Source organism: Myotis lucifugus, unplaced genomic scaffold (genome assembly GCF_000147115.1).
Source record: "Myotis lucifugus unplaced genomic scaffold, Myoluc2.0 scaffold_19, whole genome shotgun sequence".
In the NCBI taxonomy this organism is placed as follows: Eukaryota; Metazoa; Chordata; class Mammalia; order Chiroptera; family Vespertilionidae; genus Myotis; species Myotis lucifugus.
Window position 1 is genome coordinate 10,473,907 of NW_005871067.1, and position 21,825 is coordinate 10,495,731.

The following is a 21,825-nucleotide window of genomic DNA, read 5'->3' on the forward strand; positions in this document are numbered from 1 at the left end:
GGAAAGAGCTGCGCCATTGTGAGCCCCTCTCCCCCTGATGCAGCATGGCCTGGCAGCTGTCCAGGATGCCCCCTCTGAGCTCAGTCTCTCATGGCTGTGGACTTAGATCTAGAATACCCTGCCACCAGCAGTCCTATAGACCTCCTTTCCACAATCAGATGCTACATCTGTCCCAAGGGTGCGGCTTTCTTCTGACCCTCTGGGCTTGGAGATCTCGCAGTTCTCTCCAGCCTAGATCCCTGATTTTATCATTCTCCAGGCATCCTCTGCCCTTCCCAGCTGCAAATTGCCTCGCCAGTTGTGCCTACTTCGCCAGTTCTGGGTGGATGTTATTCAATTTAGTTGCTTGTTCTATCTGCTACAGGACAAGGCTCAGGACATGTCTGCCTAGTCTGCTGCCATTTTGTCTCCTTTCCCTCTGAGGTTTGATGGTCTGATTGATGCTTCTCTGTCTCTGGATATGATTTTGTTCATCAGATTATGTTGTTCATTATATTACACAAATGAGTGAGATCATGTGATATTTATCTTTCTCTGACTAACTTATTTCACTTAGCATAATGCTTTCCAGGTCCATCCATGTTGTTGCAAATGATAGGAGTTCCTTCCTTTTTATAGCAGTTTAGTATTCCATTGTGTAGATGTACCACAGTTTTTTAATCCATTCATCTGCTGATGGGCACTTAGGCTGTTTCCAAATCTTAGCTATTATAAATTGTTCTTCTATGAACATAGGGGTGCATATATCCTTTCTGATTAATTTTTTGAGAAAACTCCATACTGTTTTCCACAGTGGGTGCACCAGTCTGCATTCCCACCAGCAGTGTAAGGAGGTTCCTTTTTCTACGCATCCTATCCAGCACTTGTCGTTTGTTGATAGTCAATCTGACAGGTGTGAGATGGTACCTCATTGTTGTTTTGATTTGCATCTCTCAGATGATTAGTGACTTTGAGTATGTTTTTATATGTCTCTTGGCCTCCTGTATGTCCTCTTTTGAAAAGTGTCTATTTAGGTCTTTGCCCATTTTTTAATTAGGTTGTTTATCTTCCTTTTGTTAAGTTGAATGAGTTCCCTGTAAATTCTGGACATTAAAGCCTTATTGATATAACATTGGCAAATAGGTTCTCCCATGCAGTGGGCTTTCTTGTTGTTTTGTTGATGGTTTCTTTTGCTGTGCAGAAGCTTTTTTATTTTGAAGTAGTCCCATTTGTTTATTTTCTCCTTAGTTCCCATTGCCCTAGGAGGTATATCAGTAAAGATATTGCTACAAAAAATATCTGCTATTTTGCTGCCTATGACTTCTTTTAGGATTTTTTATGATTTCCCATCGTACGTTTAAGTCCTTTATCCATTTTGAGTTTATTTTTGTGTATGGTGTAAGTTGGTGGTCTAGTTTCATTTTTTGCATGTATCTGTCCAATTTTCCCAACACGATTTATTGAAGAGACTGTCTTGACTCCATTGTATGCTCTTGCCTCCTTTGTCAAATAGTAATTGAGCATAATGTCTGGGGTTGGTCTCTGGGTTCTCTGTCCTGTTCCATTAGTCTATATGTCTGTTCTTGTGCCAGTACCAGGAAGTTTGGACTAAGATCTGGTTCTTTGAAAGGATAAAAAAGATTGATGAACCTCTACCCAGGCTCACCAAGAAGCAAAGAGAGAAGACCCAAATAAACAAAATCAGAAATGAGCAAAATAACAGACCCCAAAAATACAAATTATTATTTAAAAAATACTATGAACAACCCTACTCCTACAAACTAAACAACCTAGAGGAAATGGACATATTGGTAGAAAAATATGACCTTACAAAACGCAATCAAGAAGAATCAAAAAATCTCAACAGGCTGATAACTAAGGAGGAAATTGAAGCAGTCATCAAAAAGCTTCCAGGAAACAAAAGCCCTGGGCTAGAGGGCTTCACAGGAGAGTTTTACCAAACATTCTAAGAATTAAAACCTATTCATCTCAGACTATTCCAAAAATTTCAAGAGGAAGGAACACTTCCAAGCTCTTTCTATGAAGCCAGCATTACCCTAATCCCCAAACCAGATAAAGACAGTACAAAGAAAGAGAATTACAGGCCAATATCCCTGATGAACATAGATGCTACAATCCTCAACAAAATTCCAAATGACCAAGTGGTATTTATTCCAGGGATGCAATGCTGGTACAATATCTGCAAATCAATAAGTGTGATACAGCACATAAACTAATTGAGAGACAAAAATCACATAGTCATATCAATTGATGCAAAAAAAAAGGCATTTGACAAAATCTAACACCCTTTCCTGATAAAAACTCTCAGCAAAGTGGAAATAGAGGGATCATACCTCAACATAATAAAAGCCTTATATAACAAACCTACAGCCAACATCACACTCAATGGGAAAAAAACTAAAACCATTTCCTCTAAGACCAGGAACAAGACAGGGATGCCCACTTTCATCACTCCTGTTCCACACAGTACTGGAAGTGCTATCCATAGTGATCAGGCAAGGAGAAGAAATAAAAGGCATCCAAATTGGAAAAGAAGAAGTAAAATTGTCATTATTCACAGATGACATAATATTGTACATAGAAAACCCTAAAGACTCCATCTAAAAACTACTAAAACTAGTAAATGAATTCAGCAATGTAGCAGGATACAAAATTAATGCCCAGAAGTTTATGGCTTTTTTATACACCAACTAGAGGCCCAGTGTATGAAATTTGTACACGGCAGGGATGTGTCCCTCAGCCTGGCCTACACCCTCTCTCAATCCAGGACCCCTTGGGTAGGGTCCTTAGGCCTGGCCGGTGATCAGGGCCTATCAGGGATTTCTTCCCCCATCCCTGCCACTGGCACTGCTTGCCATCTGTGTGGCGCTGCCTCCTCCTCCCCCGCCACTGGTCACCTCCATCTGAGGGCGACATGTGTAGGGTGTGATCCCTGGGCTGGCCTGGGCCTCCCTCTATGGGGTGATCACTGGCTGGCTCCACACATTCACCACAGCGTCACTGGCAGGTTGCCTGGGCCTCCCTCTGTGGGGCGATTGATCGCGGAGCCTCCAGCTCAATCACCCCGATGAGGGAGGCCTTGCCCACCCACCACAGTGTCATTGGCCAGGTAGCCTGGACCTCCCTCTTTGGGGCAATTAATTGCGGAGCTTCACGATTGATTGCCCAGCTGAGGAAGGCTCTACCCACCTGGCTGGGGTCCTCAATTGATCTCTGCACAGAGGGTGGCCTGAGTCTCCCTCTTTGCCTTTTTGGAGTGATGGCAGAGCCCCCCGCCCCCCTGCCCCATCGATCACCCCGCTGGCTGGTTGCCTGGGCCTCCTTCTGCAGGTCGTGCAGGGCGATCATGGGGCAATGGCAGGGCCCCCCAATAAATCGCATCACACCCACCTTGCCTGGCCTGGTGCAAGTGCGTGTCATAGCATGGTTGTCTGGATGGTTGTTCTGCTGTTCAGTTGATTTGCATATTATCCTTTTATTATTATAGATAATTAACTCACAGAAAGTGATACTGAAAAAATCCCATTACCATTGCAACAAATATTTAAGATACCTAGGAATAAATTTAACCAAAGAGGTAAAGGACCTGTACTCAGAAAATTACACGACACTGAAAAAAGAGATACAGAAAGATATAAACAAATGGAAAAATATACTGTGTTCATGGATTGGTAGAATCAACATCATTAAAATCTCCATACTACCCAAAGCAATCTATAGATTCAATGTAATCCCCATTAAAATACCAATGGCATATTTCAAAGATCTAGAACAAACTCTTCAAAAATTCATCTGGAATAAAAAAAAAAGACCCCAAATAGCTTCAGCAATCTTGAGAAAGAAGAACAAAGTTGGAAGGATCACAACCAGATATCAAGCTATACTACAAAGCCACATAGGTCTTTTAACTCTTTGGTTAAATTTATTCCTAGGTACCTTATATTTTGTTGAAATAGTAATTTTTCTTGTTTTATTAGTTTCTCTTTCTGAGAGTTCATTATTAGTGTATAAAAATGCCATAGCTATCTGGATATTTATTTTGTATCCTGCAAATTTGCTAAATCCATTGATTAGATCTACTAGTTTTTGTGTGGAGTCTTTAGGGTTTTCTATATACAATACCATGTCATCTTCAAATAATAACATTTTTACTTTCTTTTTACAAATTTGGATGCCTTTTATTTCTTCTTTTCTGACCACTGTGGCTAGAACTTCCAGTACTAAGTTGAATAAGAGTGGTGACAGCAGCATCCCTGTCCTGTTCCTGATCTTAAGGAACAATTTTAGTTGTAGCCCATTGAATATGATTTTGACTTTAATTTTGTCATATAGTGCCTTTATTATATTGATGTATGATCCCTCTATTCCTACTTTGTTTAGAATTTTTATTACATTACTTTTGTTGAATGCTTTTTGTGTATCTATTGATATGATCATGCCATTGTTTTCATTCATTTTGTTTACTAGTATGTGATGTATCACATTTATTTATTTATGGATATTGAACAATATTCCCAGAATAAATCCCATTTGGTCCTAGTGTATGATCTTTTTAATGTATTTCTGGATCTCATTTGCTAATATTTTGTTGAGGATATTAGCATCTATGTTCATAGTAATATTGGCCTATAATTTTCATTTTGTGTGGTGACTTTATCTGGTTTTGGTGTTAGGATAATGTTATCCTCATAAAAAGGGCTCAGAAGTCTTTCTTCCTCTTGAGATTTTGGAATAGTGTGAAGAGGATGGATTTTTGTTCTTTGAATGTTTTGTTAAATAAGCTTGTGATGACATCCATTCCAGGAATTTTTATTTGCTGGGAGATTTTTTTAATGACTGTTTTAATTTCATTAGTTGCTATTCATTATTCTGGTTTTATGATTCTTTCTGATTGAGATTTGGAAGATTGCATGTTTCTAGGAATTTTTCCATTTCACCAAGGTTGTCCAATTTGTTGGAAGATAGTTGTTCATATTATTTTCTTACAATCCTCTGTATTTCTTTGATGTCAGTTTTTATTTCTCTGCTTTCATTTCTGATTTCATTTATTTGGGTCCTCTCTCTTCTTTTATTAATAAACTAGTGGCCCAGCACATGAAATTCATGCACAGTTTGGATCCCTCGGCCTGGCCTGCGATCAGGGCCAATCTTCCCCAGCTGCCAGCAGTGGGCCCAGACCCCTGCCGCTCCTGCTGCTGGTTGCCCTCTGTGTGTGGGATGAACTGCAGGGCCAGGGTGATAAGGGCCCCAGCAACACCCGCATCCACTGCCACCCACCCCGGTTCCCCATCAGGTGATTGGAGCTGGGGGGTGGGGGGGATGGACCAAGAGGTTAGCCATTCCCACCAGCTCGCCGACCCCACCCCTCACCACCACTGGTCACCCTCTGTGTGTGGAGCGACCAGCAGGGCAATCTGGGCCCCAGTACCGCCTGCATCAGTCTCCACCCAACCACAGTTCCCAGTTCTCAATAGGGTGATCGGAGCCTGCCGGCCATGGGAAGGGAGCGTCTGCCCCCTGGTGGTTAGTACGCGCCATAGCCAACAGGTTGTTCTGCCTTCTGGTCGATTTGCAGATTACGCTTTTGTGTGTATAGATAACATTTTGTCAGATAACAGTATATAGAAAACTTTGAAGAGATCTTGTTGATCTGTTCAAAGAACCAGCTCTTGGTTTCATTGATCTGTATTGTGTGTGTGTGTGTGTGTGTGTGTGTGTGTGTGTGTTGTTGTTGTTGTTGTTGTTGTTGTTGTTTTTTATTTCTGCTATGATCTATATTATTTCCTTCCTTCTACTTTCTCTGGGCTTTTCTTGGTGTTTTTCTAGTTCTTTTAGTTGTAGAGTTAGATTGTTTTTTTGAGATTTTTCTTGTTTCTTGAGGTAAAGCAGTGAACTTCCCTCTCAGAACTGCTTTCACTGTATCTTGTAAATTTTGGTTTCTTGTGTGTTCATTTTAATTTAAAGTTCTTTTTTAAATTTCTTCCTTGATCTCATTGTGAACCCATTCATTGTTTAATATGATACTATTTAGCCTCCATGTATTTGAATGTCATTGAATTTTTTTAAATTGTAATTGATTTCTAGTATCATGCCATTTGGATCTTATAATATGCTTGATATTAGTTCAATCTTATTGAATTTGTTAAGACTTATTTTGGTGGTTGTACTAGTAAACCCCTTTAGACTTTTTATTTATGGCAAGCTCTTTATTTCACATTCAATTTTGAAAAAGAGCCTTGTTGGATAGAGGAATCTTGACTTAAGATTATTGCTTTTTATTATTTTGAATACCTTATGACATTCCCATCTTGCATGTAGTATTTCTGCTAAAAAACTGACAGCCTTATGAAAACACACTTGTAAGTATCTGTCTCTCTCATGCTGCCCTTAATATTCTCTCTCTGTCTTTTATCTTTGCCATTTTAATTATAATGTGTCTTGGTTTACGTCTCTGGGTTTATTTTGATTGGGAATATCTGTGCTTCTTGAATTTTTGTGACCTTTCTGTCACCAGATTAGGGCATTTTTCTGTCATTATTTCCTCACAGGTTCTCTATCTTTCGTTCACTTTATTTCCCTCTGGTATCCCTAAGATGTAGATATTGTTATGTCTTATGTCCCAATGTTCCTTTAAACTATATTCAAGCTTTTTTACTTTTTTCTATTTGCTCCTTTGATTGAATGATTCTTTGTATCTTGTCCTCTAATTTCTATTTTGATTCTTTGCTTTATCTAACCTACTGTTTATTCCTTCAAGTGCATTCTTTATTTCAGGTATGCTGTTCTTCATATTATTTCATCATTTCTATGTGTGTTTTTTAAATACATTTTATTGATTTTTGACAGAGAAGAAGGGAGAGGGATGGAGAGTTAGAAACATCTATGAGAGAGAAACATCGATCAGCTGCCTCCTGCACACCCCCTACTGGGGATGTGCCCACAACCAAGGTACATGCCCTTGACAGGAATCAAACCTGGGACCCTTCAGTCCATAGGCCGATGCTCTATTCACTGAGCCAAACCGGTTAGGGCTCTATGTTTTGTGTGTTTTTTTCATGCTGTTGAGTATTTTTTAATCCATTACTTTATACTCTGTCTCTGATAAATTGCTTACCTCTGTTTCATTCAGCTCTTTCTCTTGAAATTATTTCTGTTCTTTCATTTGAGAACTGTTTCTTTGTTTCCTGCCTTTTGCTGTTTCTTTGTGTTTGTTTCTATGTATTGGATACAACTTCTATGACTCCCAGTTTTGGTGGGGTAGCCTTCTGTAGTGGGTGTCTTGTGGGGCTCAATGGTGTAGTTTCCTTGATCTTCTGATCTGGGTATTCTAGGAATGTACCATGTGTGGGTTATTTGGTCCCTCCTATTGTAAATCGGTCTTAATTACTCTTGTCCCATTCATGGATTGGCTCAGCCCTAGGTCTGGTTCACTACAAGGCTCAATCCCATCCACATTGTGCCAATTGTTATACAGGTGCTGACAGAACAAAACAAAGCAAAACAAGATCAAACTGAAAACAAAACTAATAACAACAAAAAGAACAACAACAAAAAGAATTTTAAATAAAGAATACTATAAGACAAGAGATCAAAACAATTAAAGAAGAAACAAAGGGCAAAAAATAATATGAAAGAAAATAAGAGAAAAGAAAAAGAAGAATTAAAAAGAAAATTAAAATAATAAAGAAGTAATAGTTACAAATAATAATGAATAAAGTAAAATATAGAATAGGGAAAGAGAAACAGAAAGAAAAATAAAAAGGAATAAGGAAAAGAAAAAGAGAAAAATAGAATAAGGAAAGGAAAGATAAATAAGATATATGAAAGAAAATAGAGACGAAATGAAGCAATTTTTAAAATGAAATATAAAAAACTAAAGAAAATGTTTTAAAAACCTATAAATACATGGAGCTTTCCTCTGCAGATTTTTGTGCCAGCTGCAATTACCCTTTGAATCTCCTATTTGTGGAGCTTGCTGGATTTTACCTTGATGTATCCTAATCTGGCTAATTAGTATGTCAGTCTGGAGCCTCCAGGGAGGTTCTCTGGTTCAAGCCAATGTCATTCACTGTCCCTTGTTGGCCCTCGGCAATCTGACTGAAACTGGGCTGGGCATAGTCCCAATTAGACCAGGGGCAGGGCCTCTGGAGCCCAGAGTCTGGGTCTGACTTGGGTCTCCAGTGTTGAATGTCCTTGCTTTGAGTTGCTCTGCCTTCCCCCACAGAACTGCACTTTGCAAGGGAATCTGGGACCTGGTCAAGGTGGTTTAAACATAATCACATTGTGTGTGGTACCCTAACCTGTAGGAGGGGGAGCCGGCCCTGCCTCTTCTTCCCAGGGCTGTGCTGGCTGCATTCACTGGAGATCTCCTCTTCTTCTCCATAATGCAGCTGAAGAGCCCAGCACACACTGGCCTGTCTCCCGGACAGAAGCCCACCCAGAGGAAACAGTCGCAATGCCTCAGCTCTGCCAGGTTCCAAGTAGGGGGAGATAAAAAAAATCAGCCCCACTTTGCACCCTTTCTGTGTGGTCATCTTCTGCTGGGTGGGGCCTCTCAGGTTCCAACCAGACCAAGAGTCTGAATCCTCCTTGTTGTCAGACCGAGCACTATGAGTATAGATTTTTAGCCCAGTACCATTCCCCTTTGCCTTGGGTCTCAGAGGGACAGTAATGACCTGGCACAGTGGTTCTCAACCTTCCTTTAATACAGTTCCTCATGTTGTGGTGACCCCCAATTTCATTATTACCAATTGAACATAATTAAAGCATAGTGATTAATCACAAAAACAATATGTAATTATATATGTGTTTTCCGATGGTCTTAGGCGACCCCAAAGGGTCGCGACCCACAGGTTGCGAACCGCTGACCTAGCATGAAGGGAGCCCAGAACACACTGCCTGTGTGTTCAAGGTGGGGAAGACCAATCCTCTTTTCCAAGCCACACTGTCCAGCCCCCATCTATATCTATGTCCAAAATTATTTCAAGGAATAGAAGGCCCCTCAGAGTCACTGCTGGGTGTATTGATCAGACCCTCCACCAGCCCAAACTTTTCAATGTGGTCTCTCCTGCAGACACAGATTGGAGTGAACTTCCCAGGCTGGTGTTGTAACAAAGAAATTGCTCTTTGCCTGGGATGGTCAGGTCTGAGTCTCCCAGATGGACTAAATCCCCACTGATTCCCATCGCCTGATGCTACCTGGGCTCCCCTTCTCTTCCCTGTTGCTATGGGTTAGGGATAGCTGCATGGGGCTGAGACCCCATGCTCCTAAGGACAGGTGATCTGCAGCCACAATATCCCTCTGGCTTCCCAGCCCACACATGCACGAGTTGGCTCACCTTCTTCCTGTCCCCTCTTATCCTTCCTCCATGGTCCGTGCTCTCAATATTTCAGATCAGCTACACTTCAACTGTTTTTCCAAGCTGATTGCTCACAGTTTAGCCGCATGTCTGATCCAGTGTTGAAAGCCAGCAGAGTTTCCAGCTACTCCGCAACCATCTTAGAATCTCTTTGTTTTTCCTAAGCTGTACAACCTCTTTTTTCAGTTTTTCTTTCTCCTATTTGTCTAGTAGATGATATAGAACATAATGCCCAGGAGGAATAGATAATCCTGTTAAACACTATAACCTCAAAAGGATATGTAGTCATCTTTTTACCTATCTCCAAATTTTGAAAAATTTCTTAACATCTGAATATTAGAAATGATAATGTCTACATTCTGATTTGTTATAAGGTATATGAAAAGTGTACATAAAAATGTTTTACGTTTAAAAGCATAGGGTGGGCTTATTTTTCTATGCCAACAGAACTTTCCTACAGTCCTAACAAAGCTTCTGCTACAGTCAAAACTACCCATGGTCATCCCTTAAGCACACTATACACTTTTTCACTAGGATATGCTCTCTCTCCCACTTATGTTGCCTTAAATTGCCTTCCCTTCTCTCTTCTGCTTAACAGCTCTACCCAATAGAAAATGTTCTCAGATATTTCCATCCAAAAGAGAAAAATTTATCTGAATTTATATAATGTTTAGTTGTCAGTTCCAACGAGAAATGTAGCGTGCAGAAAAAAAATTTCTGGACCAGGTAGTTAAACATTTCATCATTTACTAGGTATGTAATCATGAATAAATTTACTGACCTCTTAAAACTTCCTCTATTCTCATTCTAAAATAAAGTAAGATCCATGCTACATCTCAAACATGATGCCAGGATAAAAAAAAATGCCATGTTTGTGAAATGTTTTGTTTATGGTAATTGATTATACTTAGGTAAAGAATTTGCTTTATTTCCACCAAGTTCAGCTATGATGATTTACATTCTGGTAATCCAAAAATGATTTCATGTATGTTTCTCTTATTGCCTCAATTCAAATAAAAGTATATTTGTTTTTTCCAGATGATAAAAGTACTTAAGAGCTTATTATAGAAAATGTTGAAAGTACATGCAAATAAAAAATGAAATATAAGTGTATGTCATAGCTGGAAAATAACCACTAAGCAAGAAATAACCCCTATTAACATTTTTATTTATTTTTTATTTTTTTATTATTTTTTAACATTTTTATTTTATGCCATACTAGAGGACCAGTGCATGAATTCATGCATGGGTGGGGTCCATCCAGCTGGCCTGCCCAATGGGGGTTTGATTCTGCAGCTCCATCCCCAGTAAGGGACATGCAGGAGGCAGCCAATCAATGATTCTCTCTCATCATTGATGTTTCTATCTCTTTCTCCCTCTCCCTTCCTCTCTGAAATCAATAAAAATATATATTAAAAAAATAAAATAGAACTTCTGACTTTAAAGATAATTTAGTGTTCTTTTAAAATTTTTTAAATTAAATTTATTGGATTGACTGCTTAATAAGGTTATTAATGAACTAAAGACTTTACATGTAACACTGAATCTTTCTTTTCCTCTTCCTTTCCATTTAGTTTGTTGCCCAGCCCAATTGTCAACAACTGCTTGCATCTCGCTGGTATGACGAGTTCCCAGGGTGGAGGAGAAGACACTGGGCAGTGAAGATGGCGACATGTTTCATAATAGGACTTCTTTTTCCCGTCTTCTCTGTATGCTACCTTATAGCTCCTAAAAGCCCTCTTGGACTATTTATCAGAAAACCATTTATCAAGTTTATCTGCCATACAGCATCCTACTTGACTTTTTTGTTTCTGCTGTTGCTTGCCTCTCAACACATCGACAGGTCTGATTTGAACAGACAAGGTCCACCACCAACCATCGTCGAGTGGATGATATTACCATGGGTCTTGGGTAAATGTGTTACTATAGAAAATATAACAATGTGATACTTCCATGAAATTTTGTTGTTCAGTAAAGAATATTAATCAAAGTGTAGGACATAAAGTATTTAAAACAGCTTCTCACCATCATAGCTCTAAGGCCTAATCCCCAAAGCTAAATAATTATTTTACAGCTGGGTTGACCTGCTCTTAAATATAGCCTATGAAATGTAACTTTAGGTTTTAGGATTCCATGTTTTAACGATTTAATGTCCCATGAATGTTTCTCTAGGGTTCTTTTGTTTGTTTATTTGTTTTTCACTTGGTCCAGGAGCATTGTCATTATTGTTATTTTTTTTAATTTTGTTTTGTTGCTTAAAGTATTACAAAGAGTATTACATATGTCTCCTTTTTTTCCCCCTTGACCTTTCCCTGACCTCCCCTACCCTCCAGTGTCTTGTGTCCATTGGTTATGCTTATATGGATGCATACAAGGCCTTCAGTTGATCTCTTACCCACCCCCCCCCCAATCCTCCCTGGCCTTCCCGCTGTAGTTTGACAGTCTGTTCGATGCTGCTCTGCCTCTGTATCTGTCTATTTTTGTTCATCAGTTTATAATGGTCTTTATTATCCATAAATGAGTGAGATCATGTGGTATTTTTCTTTCTCTGACTGGCTTATTTCACTTAGCATAATGCTCTCCAGTTCCATCCATGCTGTGGCAAATGGTAAGAATTCCTTCTTTTTTACAGCAGCATAGCATTCCATTGTGTAGATGTACCACAGTTTTCTAATCCATTCATCTGCTGATGGGCACTTAGACTGTTTCCAAATCTTAGCTATGGTAAATTGTGCTGCTATGAACATGGGGATGCATATATCCTTTCTGATTGATGTTTCTGGTTTCTTGGGATATATTCCTAGAAGTGGGATCACTGGGTCAAATGGGAGTTCCTTTTTTAACTTTTTGAGGAAACTTCATACTGTCTTCCATAGTGGCTGCACCAGTCTGCATTCCCACCAGCAGTGCACGAGTGTTCCTTTTTCTCCGCATCCTCTCCAGCACTTGTCATTTGTTGATTTGTTGATGACAGCCATTCTGACAGGTGTGAGATGGTACCTCATTGTTCTCTAGGGTTTTGTTTGTATTTTTGTCTTTTAAAGCCTTTTAACATTTGTCATTGTCCATATATAAATAATTATTCTAATTTCCAAATAGATATGCCTTCTGCAGAATTAATAATTTTATACATAAAATAACTGTAAACATTCTTTAAAATCCATTTACGTTTATATTTGAAATTATATATTAAATCAAAATAATAATAAATTTAACAATAGGGCATTCTTCAATTTCTATCTGTTCATTTTATGGAAAGAAAAATGTTTTGGATCTGGAGCAAATTATGGTAAGGTAGTAAACCTTAAAGTAGCTAGTAGAAACCCTGTTTTCCTTTCCTGTTGTTATTATAGAGATGGTAAACATTTACAGTTTAATCATTCTTTCCTCTATCCCACTGTGGTTTTCTGAGAAATCACATTTTCTCTATTTTGCTAATTTTAAACCTCTCTGGTATCATATCAATATTGTTATTTATTTATTAGAAAATATGAGACAACTTTCATGATTTACAATCTCAGAAGTTCAGTTTGGATTAACTGCTGCCAGGATTGTAAAATGAGGAAAAAGCAGTGGGTGTACAGGACAGAGCAGTGTCTGAATATGAGATAAATACATTTTTCAATTTTGAAGATTATAAATACTCTCAGTACATAAGCCCTGGTCAGGTGTCTCAGTTGATTAGAGTGTCATCCTGTACACCAAAAGGTTTCAGGTTTAATTCATGGACAGGGCACATACCTAGGTAGTGGGTTTGATCCCAAGTGTCTCTCTTATATTGATATTTCTTTCTCTCTATCTCATTCTCTCTCACAATATCCCTTTTTCCTCTCTCTGCAAAAATCATATATATCCCCTTAGGCAGGGATTTTTTTTAAGTGCATAGGAACAAAATATATTTTAGATCTTACTGGAAAGAAACTCCGTCTTAAGTGAACTTTAAAACAGAGTATAAAGTACGACCAAAGATCTTTCTTAAATTAGAAGGCATTCAGATAATCTGTCTTTTTTTAATACTTTAATTTTCTTTTTATATCCATTCAGCTATCCCATGTCTTTTTATTGAAGCACTTAATCCATTTACATTTATGGCTATTATTAATAGGCACTTATTTATTGCCATTTTAATTCTGTATGCCTATGTCTCTCTATATTTCTTCTCATTACAGCAGACCCTTTAGCATTTCTTGCAGTGCTGTTTTGTGGTAATAAACTCTTTTTTCTGTTTTTTTTGTTTGTTTGTTTTTTTGTTTGTTTGTTTGTTTGTTTGTCTGAGAAGCTCTTTATTTCATCATCTATTTTGAATGATAACCTTTCTGGATATAGTAATCTTGGCTTCAGATACTTGCTTTTCATTACCTTGAATATTTCATGTTATCCCACTCTGGCCTGTAGAGTTTCTGATGAGATATCAACTGACAGCCTTATGGGAGCTCCTTTGTAGGTAACAGATTGCTTTTCTCTTGTTGCCTTTAAGATTCTCTCTTTGCCTTCAATTTTTGGCATTTTAATTATAATTAAGCAATTGCTTGCATCTGGGCATGGGCCTGTTTGGATTTTTCTTGCTTGGGACTCTCTGTGCCCCCTGAACTTGTGTGACATTTTCCTTCACCAGGTTAGGGAAGTTTTCTGCCACTATTTCTTCAAACAGGTTCTCTTATACCTTGCTCATTTTCTTTACCTTTTAGCACTCCTATGATGTGAATATTGTTACATTTCATGTTGTCCCACAGCTCCTTAAGCTATCCTCTGGTTTTTTATTGTTTTTCTTTTTTGGTTCTCTGATTGAGTGATTTTTTCTACACTGTCTTCTAATTTATTGATCTGATCCTTGGCTTCTTTGGCTTCCCCTAATCTGCTGTGTATTCCTTCCACTGTGTTGTTTATTAGTGCTGTGTCATTCTTCATAGTTACTCTATCTTTTCTCATCCTGTTGATCATCTTTTCCATCATTATTCTGATGTCTATGTCTGATAAATTTTTTATCTCTATTGCTTTTTACTTTTCTGGAGAATTTTCTTGATTTTTCATTTGGGGGTTGTTCTTTTTGTTTGTCTGTTTATTTGTTTGTTTTGGGTTTTTTTGCTCTCTCATTTTGGCTGCCTGTTTGGGTCTGTGACTATGTATTTGGGTAGATTTGCTATGTCTCCCAATCTCTAGTGAAGAACAATGTCAAATGCTTTGACTGTTTCTGACTTATCAGATCAGACAAAGACTCAAAGCCTCCAGTGGTTCTCAACCTTGGCTGCACATTAGAATCACCTGGGAATCTTTTTAAAATCCTGATTTCTGGGACTCATCCTCCAGAAATTGTTTCTTTGTTATGGGGTGAGGCCACAACATTAGTAACAAAGAAACAGAATTTCCCGAAGGAGGAGGCCCAGAAATCAGGATTTTATAAAGATTCCCAGGGTGATTCTAATGTGCAGCAAGGTTGAGACCACTGCTCCAGACATTTGCCTAGCCTGCAGACTGATTGTATTGTCTTCAGTTGCCTCAGGCTATTGTCCACAGGTGAGGTGAGAGGTTTTCCAATAGGGTAGGGCAATTGTTTCTGCCTGGATGGTACTTGTTATACTCAATCTCTTAATGGGCCTCAGAAACTCCACAGGTTGGGGCAAGGGATTTTCCAATCAAGTGGGGCAACTGCCTCCCCTTCCCCCCCAGGCAAAAAGTGCCTGGATTGCAAAATGTCTGCCTGGGAAAGATGACCTCTGCACCATGAGGGAATGACTCAGCACAGAAAACCATTAAAGCACCTTCAGAGCTCTAACCCCAACCCTGGCTTCTGCTCACAAAGCTCCAGTCTACTATGCCCTTCCTCAGCTGGAACCCACAGTGAATGGCTGCATACAAAATTTTGTGCATTGGCTCTTTAGGAGGGTGCCTGCATTTCTAGCCATCTCTGGCTGGCAGCCAGCAATCCTGCTGCTTTTCACAGTAAGGTGTTATGTGGGCACCTTTCTCAGTTCTGGTGATCTGGGCTGGGGAGCCCAGCTTGGAGTTTAGACTCCAGAATTCTAAGGGGGAACCCCCCACAGCTGAGATATCCCTCCAGAACTTCAGCTGTTCTCTGTGGGAGTCTGTCCTGCCAATTCACACTTCCACTCTTCCTACCAGTCTCTATGTGGTCTCCACTTTCCATCCTTGGTTATCGGGGATCTCTTCAGCTAGTCTTCAGTTGATTATTCAGGATGACATTTTTCATATTTTAGTTGTAATTTCAGTTTGTTCCTAGAAGCATGTCAGTGTAGCATCCATTTTCTCTGCTGCCATATTTAATCTTCTTTAATTTTCTTTTTAATTTTTACATCATAATTGGCATACAATATTATATTAATTTCAGGTGTATAACATAGTGATTCAACATTTATATACCTTAATAAAATGTCACAGTACATAGTTATTACAATATATCCCCCATACTGTTTTGGAACAAATAAGTGTAGTTAGTTCTCTTAGGTCTCCATGAATTCTAATTATGCAGCAACATTTTACTGTATAGAGCAGTGGTCGGCAAACTGCGGCTCGTGAGCCACATGTAGCTCTGTGGCCCCTTGAGTGTGGCTCTTCCACAAAATACTGATTTCTGTGCATGGGCCACGAAGTTTCAATCGCACTGTAAGTGTGCCCCCGCACGTGGTATTTTATGGAAGAGCCACACTCAAGGGGCCAAAAAGCCGCATGTGGCTCACGAGCTGCAGTTTGCCAACCACTGGTATAGAGTATAGTCACTGCATCTAGACTTACTGAATCTGAATCCCAGGTTCACTGCATACATATGCTTGACACAGCTATGGAAATAAACTGGGCACAGATCTTCATTTCTGGTTTTAGTTTCCTCATTTCTACAGCTGAAATGATAGTAATAATGCCTACATTATAGGATTGTTGGAAGATTAAAGGAGTTACTGCATGTAAAGTGCTTAAAGCTATTGCAGCTACAGATAGTATTTAAAAATTTTTAGCTGTTATTATATCTACATTTTTTCAGTGGTTTCATTTTTAATTACACTTTTTATTGAGATATAATTGACATATAACATTGTGATAAGTTTTTTTAAAAAAAAACATTTATTGTTGAAAGTACTACATATGTCCCCATTTTTCCCCATTGACCCCATCTAGCCCACCATACCCCCCACCCCAGACCTTCACCACACTATTGTCTGTGTCCATGGGTTATATATATATATATATATATATATATATATATATATATATATCTACAAGTTCTTTGGTTGATCTCTTTCCACCCACCCCCACCTTCCCTCTGAAATTTGACAGTCTATTCCATGCTTCTATATCTCTGGATGTATTTTGTTCAACAGTTTATTTTGTTCAATAGATTCCACATATGAGTGAGATCATGTGATACTTGTCTTCTCTGCTTGGCTTATTTCACTTAGCATAATACTCTCCAGGTCCCTCCATGCTGTCTCAAAGGGTAAGAGATCCTTCTTTTTTACTGCTGCATAGTATTCCATGGTGTAAATGTACCACAGCTTTTTTATCCACTCATCTATTGTTGAGTACTTAGGCTATTTCTAGATCTTGGCTATTGTAAATAGCACTGCTATGAACATAGGGTGCCTATGTTCTTTCTGATTGGTGTTTCAGGCCTCTCAGGATATATTTCTAGAAGTTGTATCATTGGGTAAAATGGCAGTTCCATTTTTAATTTTTGAGGACACTCCAAACTGATTTCCATAGTGGCTGTACAAGTTGGCATTCCACAAGCAAGGTATTAGGGTTCTTTTTACTCCACATTATCTCAAGCACTTGTTTATTGATTTATTGATAGTAGCCATTGTGACAGGTGTGAGGTGATATCTCAATGATGTTTTAATGTGCATCTTTCTGCTGATTAGTGAGGAGCATTTTTTATGTGTCTCTTGGACATTTGTATGTCTGCCTTGAAGAAGTTTCTATTTAGGTCTTCTGCCCATTTTTTATTGGGTTGTTTGTTTTCCTTTTGTTGATTTGTATGAGTACTTTATATATTTTGGGTATTAACCCCTTATCAGATGTATCATTGGCAAATATGCTCTCTCATACAGTGGATTCCCATTTCATTTACATTTTGTCTTATTTTGCTGTGCAGAAGCTTTTTATTTTGATGTAATCCCATTTGTTTATTTTTTTCCTTTGTTTCTCTTGTGCTAGGAGTTGTATCATTTGCTGCTTATGTTTTCTTCAAGGATTTTTATGATTCCATGACTTACATTTAAATCTTTTATCCATTTTAAGTTTATCCTTGTGTATGGTTTAAGTTGGTGGTCTAGTTTCTTTCCTTCTTTCTTTCTTTCTTTCTTTCTTTCTTTCTTTCTTTCTTTCTTTCTTTCTTTCTTTCTTTTCATCTATCTGTCCAATTATCCCAACACCATTTATTGAAAAGACTATCGTTATTGTATGCTCTTGCCTCCTTTGTTGAAGATTAATTGAGCATAATGGCTTGGGTTGATTTCTGGGTTTTCTGTTCTGTTCCATTAATCTATACGTCTGTTCTTGTGCCAGTACTAGGCTATTTTGATTACAGTGGCTTTGTAATATAGCTTGATATCTGTTCTTGTGATCGCTCCACTTTTGTTCTTCTTTCTTAGGATTGCTGCAGCTACTTGGTGTCTTTTTGTTTCCATATACATTTTTGGAATGTTAGTTTTTGATCTGTGAAGTATGCCATTTTGGTATTTTAATAGGGATTGCATTGAATCTATAGGAGTATTAGACAACAGGGTAGCAATGACTTAACCTTTTATCAAAAGTATGATATAGACAAAAAGGTATAGTATGATTTGATGATTATATTAATGAGCCTTTTATATTTTCTCACTCATTCCTACTATCTGGTAAAGTAAGTGGTCCCTCCATTGTAAGAATTTAGCTTTATAACAGGACTGAACAATTTATGGAGAAGAGTGTGGCTTATTAATGTGTCCCTCATCATGTTAATTTTATTGATGATAGATTGAAGCTCTGTGCATGTGTTTTTCTTAAGTCTTCTTGAAACAACTTAGATCTTAACTCATGTCAAAGTCATGAGCTACTTGTGTAAATAAATACATTTTTTTATTCCTACAAAATTTACTTTCCTTCTACATTCAGAGAATGTTTCCCAGAACTATGATACCTTATTTGATAAGAAATTAGTACTTTTACACCTCCCATTTTGTTTATCCTGACAAAAGACTTTTGTCTGTTTTAATCTATTTACTAAAGACCCGGTGCACAAATTCGTGCATGGGTGGGGTCCCTTGGCCTGGCCAGCGATTGGGGCCAATGGGGGTAGGGCAGCCGGCCCTGCGGGGGGCAAGGGGGAGGGACCGTAGGAGGTTGGTTGTGGGAGTGCACTGACCACCAGGGAGCAGTTCCTGTGTTGAGCATCATAACAACTGGTCTACTGGTTGTTTGGTCACAGGCTTTTATATAGAGAGATAGTATGAATTTTCACTTTGTCTGAGAATAAAAAATTTCTCTCTTTAAAGCCTATTCTTTCAAATCAATACCTTTATCTCCTTAAGATGTATGGTTTTGCTTGGGGATTTCTTTTATTTTATATACTTTTTCCCTGTTTTTCAACAATAAGAACTTATTCATCATTTCAGATCCAAATATTTTGTGATTTATTACAGTGGCAGAATAATGTTTCTATGTTATTTTTAATATCTTTCCTGCTGAAGTTCAAATACTTATATTGAAGTCTATTGGGTTTTATATCTTTAAGTCTGTAATGACTCTTATATCCTTCCACTCTGGTGTAATTGATAAATTGTAACTCATCTCCTACCAAACGTTTTCTTTATATATTTTTAATATTTAAAATTTTTATTTTTATATTAAACTTGGCATTCAGCATCATTTTATGTTAGTTTCAGATATGCAGCATAGGGAATATAGTCAATAATTTTGCAAACCTTTTCGAATTATTTTTTCTTCAGACTTTTCTATACAGAGTGGGCCAAAAGCAGATATGATTGTTTGTATGGAAAATAATACAGCAACTAATAAATAATTAACACAAGAAACAAATAATACAATAATCCTATATAATAAAAAGCTAATATGCTAATTAGATCTGATGGCAGAATGACCAGTGGGCAGGGGGGGGGGGCGCAGGGCCCAGAGGCAGCCACTGCTGTGCGGCGAGGGCTGGGCAGGCACCTAGGCAGCCACGGCTGCAAGGGCTTACTCTTGCATGATTTTCGTGCACCAAACCTCAAGTTAATGAATAAAAATACAAGAATAAACTGTTTCGCATACTCACAACTGTAAACCTATTTTCACCCCACCTTGTATTGAAGGTATGGACACTTTTTTTTTCCTCTCAAACAGCCTAAAGAGTTCTTGCAGATGTTTGCTGTCAGAGTGAACTTTAGCATATAAGCAAAGAAATCTAAAAGCCTTATACAGAAACCAAACTTATTATTTTGGTCATCTTAAGGTAACCAACATAAAAATCCATGAACACAGATAATAATGTGGTGAAGGCCTGGGGGTGGGCTGGTCCCTGTATGGAAGGGGGCAGACTAAAGGTAAATGGGGGACATTTGTAATACTGTTAACAATAAAAAAATAAAAATAAATTTAAAAAATCAATTAGAGATTATTCAGTTATAACTATCTAAATGTATAGGTAGACAATACACAGACACAAATATACCTCTTAGGCTGTCAAATTACCTATTTAAACTAGAGTAATCTATATATATAAAAGCCAAGTGACCCGAACAACCTGAATGACCAGAACAACCGGTCACTATGACACACACTGCAGCCAGCCAACCGGCCTGATGGGGGTGGGGCCAGCTGGCCAACCTCCCGTGGCTCCTTCCCACCTGGCCAGCTGGCCCCGATCAGTCTCAATTGGGGCGGGTTGGCCAGACACCACCTGTGCATGAATTGATGCACTGGGCCTCTAGTAAGTAAAATAATAGCTCTACCAAGCATGTATATGGGCCTGGTAACAGCTATACTTTTAAAGTGGTTAGAGGGAGTCATTAGAAACACTAAATGATGGATTAAAAGGAGCCTCGTGCCAGAGTAGAGACCTAGTTACATCTATGTTCTACTGGATAACGATCCTAAGGCTTTCCATTTATTTAGGGTTTGGTTTTTAACATTTAAAAAAAAACTAGGGGTAAAAGATGAATAAAGTACTCATATGAGAAATTCCTTTTTACATAAGATATACATGCAAACTAAATAAAGCATGTATATGCATAATATATACTATGAGAATTCATCTAACTTATAGAAGCAGTTTTATCTCAAACAGATGTCATTTGTTTCTGGAGATAATGTGGCATTAAACATGAAAAACAAAAACACTTTTGGATGCTAATTTGTTGACTCTATTACAGATGTCCACATTTATAACTACTCCCCCCCCGCATTTGCCTCTCTCCACCCTGATGCCATACCCACCTAGGCCTTCAAACATTATTGTCTATGTCTATGTTTATGCATATATGCATACAAATTCTTTGGCTTATCTCTTCCTGTCCTCCCCACACTCTTCCTATCTGAGATCTGTCATTCTGTTATCCACACTTTGGGTTCTGTTTTGTTCGTTCATTTATTTAGTTCTTTAGATTACATATATAAGTGAGATCATGTAATATTGTCTTTCTTGGACTGACTTATTTTGCTTAGCATAATAATCTCCAGGTCCATCCAATGCTGTCTCAAATGGTAAGAGTTCCTACTTTTTTACAGTGGTGTCATATTTCATTGTGTAAATGAGCCACAGCTTTTGAATCCATTCATTTACTGATGTTCAGTTGGGCTGAATCCAGATCTTGGCTATTGTAAATAACTAGAGGTGCGGTGCACAAAAATTTGTGCACTCGGTGGGGGGGGCATTCCTCAGCCTGGCCTGTGCCCTCTCGCAGTCTGGGACCCCTCAGGGCATGACCACGATCTGGCTTAGGCCTGCTCCCCAGGGGATTGGGCCTACACTGGCAGTCAGACATCCCTCTGGCAGCCTGGCAGCCCTCGGGGGATGTCCACTTGCCAGTGGGGAGCAGGCCTAAGCTACAGTCAGACATCCTTAGCGCTGCTGAGGAGGCGGGAGAGGCTCCCACCACCACCGCTGTACTGGCAGCCATCAGCCTGGCTTGTGGCTGAGCAGAGCTCCCACTGTGGGAGCACACTGACCACCAGGGGGCAGCTCCTGCATTGAGCATCTGCCCCCTGGTGGTCAGTGTGTGCCATAGTGACCAGTCATTCCCCAGTCATTCTGCTGTTAGGGTCAATTTGCATATTACCCTTTTATTATATAGGACAGAGGCCTGGTGCATGGGTGGGGGCCAGCTGGCTTGTCCTGAAGTGTGTCCCTGGATCAGGGTGGGTGTCCTGCTTGGGTGCCTGGCCAGCCTGGGTGAGGGGCTGAGGGCCATTTTCAGGCTGGCCACACCCCCTTCAGGGTGGGGGTCCCCGCTCGGGTGTCTGGCCAGCCTGGGTAAGG

The 21,825-nt window shown here is 39.0% G+C and overlaps 1 protein-coding gene across 5 annotated transcripts in view; it reads left to right on the top strand.

Annotated features, from left to right (window-relative positions):
• TRPC4 (transient receptor potential cation channel subfamily C member 4) overlaps nucleotides 1-21,825 on the top strand; it is a 252,306-nt gene that overhangs the window by 103,284 nt on the left and 127,197 nt on the right. For all 5 annotated transcript variants that reach the window (XM_014452969.2, XM_023751264.1, XM_023751266.1 and 2 more), the window contains one exon: nucleotides 10,934-11,270. In XM_014452969.2, the coding sequence (XP_014308455.1) occupies nucleotides 10,934-11,270 (337 nt within the window). The remainder of the gene's footprint in view (nucleotides 1-10,933; nucleotides 11,271-21,825) is intronic.